The following is a 9,075-nucleotide window of genomic DNA, read 5'->3' on the forward strand; positions in this document are numbered from 1 at the left end:
GCGCTATGTACACTGTGTAGTGTATTGAGAGGGGATTTCACGCTCGCTGCAATATTACTTGTCATACCACCTAACAGCATGCTGGATATAAATTCTGTGTTCCTTGCTCCTCTCTCCATCTTGTACCCTTTGTCTCAGAGATCATGAAGTGGATCTGTCTACAGTCAGTCCTCTGCTAGTGGCCTCCTACATGCTCTGCTACACCCCCTTTGTTGCGTCTGAGGTGACACATGGACTCTCTCACTAGTTGCACACATGGAACAACACATGAGCTTTTGTATCTGCATGTACACTGATGTAAATGCCACAGAGTGAACGCATACTTGTCCACTCATAGACTTTGTTTCTTTCTCTCCATCAGCTGATCCTGCTGGGTAGGATGGATTTGTCCCCGGCACCTGATTGGTTAAGGACACTGTCATCAGTGATGTCATACCTGGACTGTAGTCTGAACCCTCTTATTTACTGCTCCCATCAGAACTTCCGGGAGGCGGGCCTGGCCCTGCTATGGACCAGAAGGAAACCATCAGCAGAGCCTGTTCTCACGTCTATCACTAGACATGACGTGTAATCATGTGAGGTGTTCCTCACATTTTTTCCCCAGAAATATCAAGAACCCAACAATGACATATCTCATAAACAGCTGCATTTATCAGAGGTCAGTATGTCATTACTGGCATGTTTTTGTTATCCCTATAATACATAATATCAAGTCATTTCATTTTTGTTTCTTTTCGGCATGTTGAAAGTAAAGAAATACATATTTTAATTGCTACATTTTGTTTTTGTTGTGATAACTCAACTAAAAGTTGAAAATATTTCAATTAAAGTTTTATCAAAACATAAACCATAGCCACAGTTTACAGTTATTTATATCTCGATCTGTAGCTCAAATGTCGACCCCGGAGCAATTAAGTTAAGTGGGCCACTAATAATGAATATAGTACAAGAGATTTGATTTTGTTCTCTGCTGTTCAGGCCTGATGTGATTTACTACCAAAACATGACATGTGCTGAATGTCTGAGAGAAGACTGACCAGGTATGTGGTTAACAGTAATTCATTATGTAATTCATTATGGAACTGACAAGATGGTCAGTGTGGTAAACCAGATGTATGATTTACAGGATCTCATGTGTAACATTAGCAATTCAGTTCATAAGCAGGGCTGCCGACTGGATTTAAGAAATAGTAGAGTTCAAGTTCCCTCAGTGCATATCCTACCCCAAATTTGTGTTAATTATTTTGATTTTTGAAATATTTTATTCATTCAAGTCAAGTGTTTTATTCTTTTTCCCAACTTGAAGTTCAGAATGCAGTTTCGAAGCCCTCGTCACGTACCCGGAAAAAAATCAGTATTATAAAATATTAAGCAAAACAACAGTTGTCTTTGTACGATCTGTATGTTTGTACAGAATAAGTTCATTTATCACAAGAAAATAGCTCGATTCAGTACAAAACATTTAAAATGATGTGGTTAATTTATGGTTCAATGAGTGTAACTGACAAAATGGCTCTGGGCACCAGAGTATTTACTACTAGTGCTACAAGTATTTGTTTGAGTGCATTTAAAATCAGCACATTTATATAACAGGCAGAGTCAAAAAATATGTCTTTTGCATCTTAATCCTTTCAGTGTGTGGGAGAGTTTACCAGATGATGTCAGATATCTGAATCCATTAGTACATAAACGTTTTATTATAGAAAATGGAAGGTCACATGGGTGAATGCATTTCCTGTTTAGTAAATGCTCCATTTGCATATTGATTAAAACATTAGGTCTGCACATCACTTTCATTAAATTGTGCAGGCTACTGTAGCATAGACATGTGGTCTTTGGGGATGTTAGGACTCTGGAAATACTTACATTTACCGTTTTTTTTGTTCTGTTGCATACTATATTTTTCTTTTGTCTTCTACATGTGCCCCTGTCCCATGTTGGACTGAATCTGGGATTTTGGTTTTCTTCCTCTTTTTCCTTGCTATGTGAATATTTGGACAAATATACTATGTGTATCAAGGCACAATCAAATCCAACCCAATGAAAAATATTGAGCTGGTGATGTAATATCCAACATCTGCCAGGCCTGAGAGTCAAACCACATTCTGTATGAAAGCGTCTCTTGACTACTCGTCTTCTTGAAGACCGTCAGGGCTCCTCGTCTCTGGTCGTCTCTCACTCCTGCCGTGCTGCTGTCTTTCCATGAGCCCTCTGCGTCAGTGTGGTCAGGAAACAGAAGCTGAAATGGAACTGCAGCACGTCGCACACTTTGGACCAGAAGTGTCCGGTGAGCCGCTGGAACAGCCGGTACCGAGCGAGCCAGTGATCCAGCAGCTTCAGCACCACGAAGCCCGCACATGACAGCACCGCCAGCAATAGATATCTCCGCGTGCGAACGTCCCCGTGCGCAAGCTGCACGCGAACTCCCTTGTACACCGCGAGGGCGACGTGACACCCTAGCACCAACTCGAAGCCCCGCTCGTGCGCCAGCGCCAGACCGTAGCTGAGGATAGATAACAGTTCGTGCCCTGCCGCGTGCAGCGCGCTCCACTTCGCTGGCCCGCGTTCTACAAATTTGATCCACACCGGAACCCACGCGAAGATCGGTAAGGTGAACCACTGGTCGAGCACGGCGGGAGCGCGCTGCAGCAGCGCTAGGCGTATCCACTGCACAGGTCCGTACAAGACAGCCATGAGGGCGAACACCTCTCTCATGTACCGGCTCTGCGACGACTCTTGGACGCCTCTAAACCACAACAGCCAGTACATCCCCATGTAGATATAAGCCAGGTTAACCAAACAGTTACAGGGCATAGCCAGGAAAGCGGGCAGGTAACGAACCATTTCTTCAGCATAATGGTTAGACGACAAGTCCACCTGAACTTCGTCGAACAGGCTGGTGTTCGCCCAGGCGACACAGAACACAAAAGGCACCGATACGTGTAGCAGAGCCGACTTCATTACTGCAACTGTGTGTGGAACGTCTACGAGACTGGGATCAAAAATTGGAGCTGTTGTTGTTATTCCGGGTATTAAAGTCACATGGTTAAAGATGGAGGGTTTCGATTGGCTGCTTTGCTGGCAAGTTTCTTTTTTTCAAGAATGACAGTGAAAGTTTGATTGGACATTTTTGAATAAAGTAAACGAATATGAGGAGCACCATTTTAATCGCATTTTACGCACTATGACAGAAAGTGCAAAGACCTTAAACATGTATATTTTTCTTTAGTTCCTCTACCTGGATACAAAAAATGTTCAGAAGAGCCTAGTTTTTACCGGAATAAACAAGCCTGTGAAGCCTTGTCTTTGGCAATTCCAATTAAGGGAAGAGCTTTAAGGAAAAAAAGGCTACCAGAGAGGCTACCAAAACAATTTATTAGAGAGAGGAGTGGAGGGACGGTCCAACATGAAAATAAAAAAAATCATTCAGGTAAAAAAGATCATTAAAAATGTGGCCATCTTGATTCCCTTATTAGTTGTATGCTGCGGTTCAGGGCCTAATAGAGTAACTTCAGTTTTGTCTGAATTTAACATCAGGAAGTTGCAGGTCATCCAGGTTTTTATGTCCTTAAGACAAAAGTTTAGTGAGCTGGTTGGTTTCATTTGGTTTGATCGATAAATATAATTGAGTATCACCTGCATAACAATTTCTGATAATATTGCCTAACGGAAGCATATAAGGTAAATTAAATTGGTCCAAGCAAAGAACCTTGGGAAACTCTGTGACTAACTTACTATTAGTAAGAATGGCAGATGCAGGGCAGGCATAAAACATTTTGATGAGTGATAATAATAAAAACTCCCCTAATCCATAGTGTATCAGAGTTGTGTGCATATATCTCCATTCAATCTGATCAAATACACGGTCTGTATCAAGTGAGATAACTACAGGATTATTGTCTATTTCACGTTTAGCATACATTATATTAATTAATCTCTTAGTATAGAAAAATAAATGTGCTATACACAAAGCCATTTTCAACACAATCTGACTTATTTTTGCAACTAGAGCAGTCGTCCCCTGATGGCCATTAGAAAGAATGCAAGTTTAAGGCACTTCCGCTTTGTCCTCACTTTTCAGACCTGCAGCTTGTCCCCTGCTAAGAAGCTGTTGTCTGATGTCACAAAACAATGGAAGTGCACATTGTAAATCAAGTAAAAGGCAATGTAAGGTATATTTGCCAGTATTTCATTGAAATAAAGCACACATATATAAGCATACAGCTAAGACAAGAACCGTTCTTTTCCCCAAGTTTACCCGCCTCCTGTCAGACAATTATATCAAGTATAACCAACAGCAGTGTTTCCCAAACTTTTTTCTGGGGACCCACTTTTTAAAAATGACAAACCATTGCAACCCAATTCACAATAGGCCTCATCTATAAATGAGAAGAGCAAATTTGTGTGTAAATGAACAATCCTGACCAATTTACTGACATTTCTGCATCAGTTTTTATGTTCTTGAATGGTAAACCAGCCATTTTGAGGAGGTACATGTTTGATAAATCACAACTTTGTTTTATGCATGCGTTATTGACAACATATACACATGTTAAATACTTTATAATTCAGAATGTATGTGTTTTTACTTATGGGAATGAGAGCAAAAAGTAGACTTTTGTTTGGTTTCTCTTTTAATTAGCTAGTTACTTAGTTCATTAAATGATATGGAAGGCAAAGGTACGAGGGCTAGCAGGTAAGAGCAAATAAAGAATGATGAATGTGCAAAAACCTTTTTTTCCATGAGCCTTTATGGGTTCAGCATTTCAAATAATTTATGGCATGATTCTTGCCTCTGGTGTGTGCATATTATTTTTTTCTATATCTGCCTTTTATTGCATGTGAATGCAAAAGGCTACAATTTTCATAAATACCATGCGTCTGAAGCAGAACACGCTCATTCACACAAATAAAGTCAACAGGTCCTTAGAAAACAGACTGCAGAGAGAAAACATAGACAGCTATTTTACCCAAAAAGACTGCATGAATAAAATGATTCAATGAACAACCGCAAGATCATCTTCTTAAAACACATGAAATAACACCATGCTCTTCCAAACACTGGAGCTACAGCTCAAACCACACAGAAAAACTAAAAAGAGTGCTTCTTTTCAGTAGCTGACATCTAGGTGGCCTCTCCAGAGGAAAGTAGAATTAAGAAGCAACGTAACTATGCTGTTAGACAAGTTCATCTTGCATGAAGAACGCGTCTTCTTTAATGGTGCTTTTGTCCCATTTGACCTTCCATCCAGCCAACACTGAGTCCGTCTTTTATTATTCTCAGTGCCATCCATTAACTGTCCACCTCCACAACTTTTATCTTCTCTTGGTTCCTCCAAAACCTGGCAAAGAAAGATGTTAGTCAGCCAGCTGCACCTACAGCATGTCTCTGAATGTTACTGAACTACTGAGACATTCATTGTAAACGTATTGCATTCCCCAAAGAAAACTAAATTGGAGGAATTATCTCGTAAGTAGGACATCCAAATCTCAATATTATGACTTTCTAATAATTATGAGATCCTGATCAAACCCTGATTTGTAATTTGCTTTTATTTCCTCCCTGCATGTCTCTTAAACAGTATGTATGGAATGTAGACTCAATAATAATATTCATTAGGGGTGGGTGACATGAATAAAATCAGTGAATGTACTTAAATGCTCGACAAACAATCTAAAAGAAAAAAGTTAACTAGATATTAAGGGTGTTTTCATACTTGGTTCCTTTCAGCCTTCCTAACTAACTGAGAGTGATTAGTCAGCATTGTATGGGCATATGTGAACACTCCAAAAGAACTCGAACCCCTCTGCAACAAACCGTACGAGAAAAAGTGAAGAATCTGTCATTTCTGACAAAAAAGAAAGTCAACAGCACCTTTTACGACAAACTGTTTGTCAGTCAGAAGGTAGGAACTATAGTGTGTGCAGAGAGAAGACTGAGGCCCCATCAGAGCTGAAGTAGACCAAAAACAAAACTAAGTCCTCTTCCAAATGTACTGAGAACTGTGAACGCAAAAATAACTGGGTCCCTTTCCTGTTGGTCCACTTTAAGAAGACTGAGTTTGGTTAGTTTAAAAAGGACCATATGTGAAAACATCTCAAGTATCAATATTAATGCCTTTCATCAACATCTTTATATCAGAGGTGCTAAAAGGTTGATGATATGTGCAAACAGGCAGTCCTACCTGAAGCAGTGCGTGTCCCAGAGGAAGATGTGGAGCCTCCAGCAGGAGGACGTCTGCTGCTACTGTAAGCGGAGTGGTCATAGTTGTAGGGCTGGCTTCTGCAAAACAAACACACAGCACAAATAACCAGAAAGCTCTGAATAGAATGGAAGTGGAAGAATTCCTGCTTTTCCAATACAAGTCTCATTTCTCTCTCTCATCATCTTTTTACTGACCTCTGACGACCAAAGAGATATCCCAGCACCCCTCCTGTTCCCATGCCGGTCCAGAAGCCTCCGCCCGTGCCAGGAGTAGCTTGGCCTCCTGGGGACTGTTGTCTTTGAGTGTAGTCACTGTGGAAACCGTAGCCTGGGTTGGCACCAGGATTGCCTTAACACAACACAAGAACAGATTCAAGATTTCAGCAAGGTAGTTATAATCTTTATTCATATTATAGCGCTTATTCAACTATTTCCACGATAGAAGAGACCATAACAATCCTGCACATACTCCTTAACAAAAGAATGTGTTACTTTGAAGAAGAGTTTTCCAGGAAGACTCTGCAGTGCAAACCAGAACATCTATTGTTACTCTATCCTCACTTTTCTCTATCTGCATCAGCTACCTGTGAAGTCTGGTTTAAATCCCGGGGGCGGTGGTCCCGCGGTGGAGTCATGGTGATTATCTCTGGGGTAACCCGCCTGTCCACCGTCCTGCCCCCACTGGGCCGTGTTCCCGCTGAGAAACAGCTTGTAGACGCCATAGGCCAAGAGCAGAAGCACAGCAACCACTAGCAGACCTCCTGAGTCCTCGCTGCTTGATGGGTGGGAGCTCTGACGACTCTGCTGGCTGGGCTGGTGACGCTGATACTGGTTCCCAGAGAAAGCACTGAAGAAACTAGAGGCAAAGCCACCAAGACCTGAGACAGAAAAACAGAAACAGCATGTTTCTAAATATCTAGTGCTTGTGTGAAGATTAAATCTCATACATTTTGCATCATCTGTCCTCTTACCTCCAAATCCCTTGAATCCACCTTGGGAACCCCAGCTGCCTTTTGACGTCCTCCGACCCTCTTCAGTCAGCTCCAGTGTGTACTCCAGCCCACAGGAGCCCTTCAGTATGAGGGCATCAGTAGGGTGGCTGTAGCCCTCACAGCTCACCTCAATGCGACCAAATCGGTAGGCGTTGTCCATATCAGTCTTACACTCCCACTGTGAGGGGGTAACCGCATCATTCAATACCTTATTCTCATATTCAAATACACCAAGGATGAAGGTTCTTTATACAATTACACACAGACGCTTACTTCTTTTTTTGTCTTCGTTTCCAAAATCAGGGACTTTATAAACAGCAGATATGAGTTATATTACAAGTATACCTCAATTTACACCTATGTGCATTGGGGAAACTGGAATGAAAGTCTGAACTAGAAGCACCATCATTGATGTAATGTCCCCCCCTCACTCTGCAGGTGTCCCGACGAACACAGATGACTAGTGCGGCAACAAGGACAACTTCCTTCACTGGCTTCCCATCAGCAAACAGACAATATTAGCACCAATATTTCTCATTACTTATAGGCTGACATATACATCGATACCCATATATCAGTCTGGCAGATTATCAGTTAGGGGTGGCCAAACCTTTTGGATAGTGGGCCATATACAGAAAATTCTAAGGAGTCACAGACCAAACAGTAGTGAATGTGTAGTTGTCAATCAGTTACACTGCAAGAAGATCAGTGTCCTAAAACAGAAAAAAACCCAAAATAACTACACAAAACTACTCAACAGTTTAACATTTGACATTACAGTAGTTTATTGGTGTACCCACATATTACAAAAAATATTTCTGCATCTCATAATCTTAAATTCAATAACTTAAACTCTAATTTGGTGCATGGCCTAGGTTTAGTGTGAATCTGCAAATAAGTAAAGATAAAAGTGGCAGAAATTGCCAAATACTGATATTGGTATTACGGTGCAAATATAAGAAGTAAATCTGTAAGTCTAATATTAAGATGTAACAAAGGGAACAGGCAGAAATGGTAAAATATAGGTTTGTGTACCAAGATGTGAAGACAAAGTCAGTTTCACTAAATTTAGTCGACATCTAGTGTTTTAACTACGATGTGCAATGTACATAGAGTGCAATTTATTAGAAATATTCTCAAGTCCAAGTTTATTTTCTGACAATTTTTTCACCGCAGGCAATTTAAAAAAGTGCAGATAGTCAAACTATGGTTGGTCCGCAGGCTGTAGTTTGGCCACACCGGATTTAAATAATTCTTTAAGCAAAAAATCCTCAAATTCACAGGTTGTAAGTTCTTAAAAGTGTCTGTTTTAGGTTTCCATCTTAACTGTGACTGTAAATTAAGGATCTTTAGATTTTAGAATGTCGGTCGGGTAAATTTAGCTATATGAAAACATAAATTTGGACTTTGGGAAGTGTGATGGTAATTTTTCACAATTTGGTTAGATTCTGTACCACATTATTAATGGAGAAAGATATCTTTAGATTAATCAATTGTTTCAGCCCAACTTCTGAGCAAATGTTATATTCCACCTCGTGTCTCTGTCCTAGCTGCCCACCACACCCTCCCTCCTCACCTGGACATCCACTCCGTCCCAGCCTTTGTTCCGACATTGGACCACCTCTGGGACAAAGGCCTGGCATCCCGCGGAGCCTCCAACACACTGGAGCTGAGGCACTGGACTGGAGCGCCTCGCTGTGGTGGATCGATCCTTGTACAGAGTCAACGCCTGGACGTCACGCAGCAGCACGCTGCCTGCAGTGGGGAGAGAAGAAAAAGACTGGTTTCCATTATGTCATATATCACATTACACATATATAAAAGCCCCTGCTTTTCATATAGGCAGCTACTCAGGAAGCAGCAGGTTATCCAGAGATT

The 9,075-nt window shown here is 41.2% G+C and overlaps 2 protein-coding genes across 2 annotated transcripts in view; both read right to left on the minus strand.

Annotated features, from left to right (window-relative positions):
- Window positions 1-1,668: 1,668 nt before the first annotated feature.
- Window positions 1,669-3,038, minus strand: tmem187 (transmembrane protein 187). Its single transcript, XM_068726929.1, has one exon. The coding sequence runs from the start codon at window positions 2,959-2,961 to the stop codon at window positions 2,176-2,178; it is 786 nt and encodes a 261-aa protein (XP_068583030.1). The 5' UTR covers window positions 2,962-3,038; the 3' UTR covers window positions 1,669-2,175.
- A 318-nt stretch (window positions 3,039-3,356) lies between these two features.
- Window positions 3,357-9,075, minus strand: part of saraf (store-operated calcium entry-associated regulatory factor) — a 6,925-nt gene continuing 1,206 nt past the window's right edge. Inside the window, exons 2-7 of the mRNA XM_068726928.1 lie at window positions 8,774-8,952; window positions 7,177-7,375; window positions 6,790-7,083; window positions 6,401-6,554; window positions 6,186-6,283; window positions 3,357-5,342 (exon numbers count right to left, since the gene is read on the minus strand). Of these exons, the coding sequence (XP_068583029.1) occupies window positions 5,317-5,342; window positions 6,186-6,283; window positions 6,401-6,554; window positions 6,790-7,083; window positions 7,177-7,375; window positions 8,774-8,952 (950 nt within the window). The 3' untranslated portion in view covers window positions 3,357-5,316. The remainder of the gene's footprint in view (window positions 5,343-6,185; window positions 6,284-6,400; window positions 6,555-6,789; window positions 7,084-7,176; window positions 7,376-8,773; window positions 8,953-9,075) is intronic.

This window comes from Cebidichthys violaceus, unplaced genomic scaffold, assembly GCF_023349555.1.
Source record: "Cebidichthys violaceus isolate CVI_PGR_0920_01 unplaced genomic scaffold, fCebVio1.0.p SCAF_4, whole genome shotgun sequence".
NCBI classification, from domain to species: Eukaryota; Metazoa; Chordata; class Actinopteri; order Perciformes; family Stichaeidae; genus Cebidichthys; species Cebidichthys violaceus.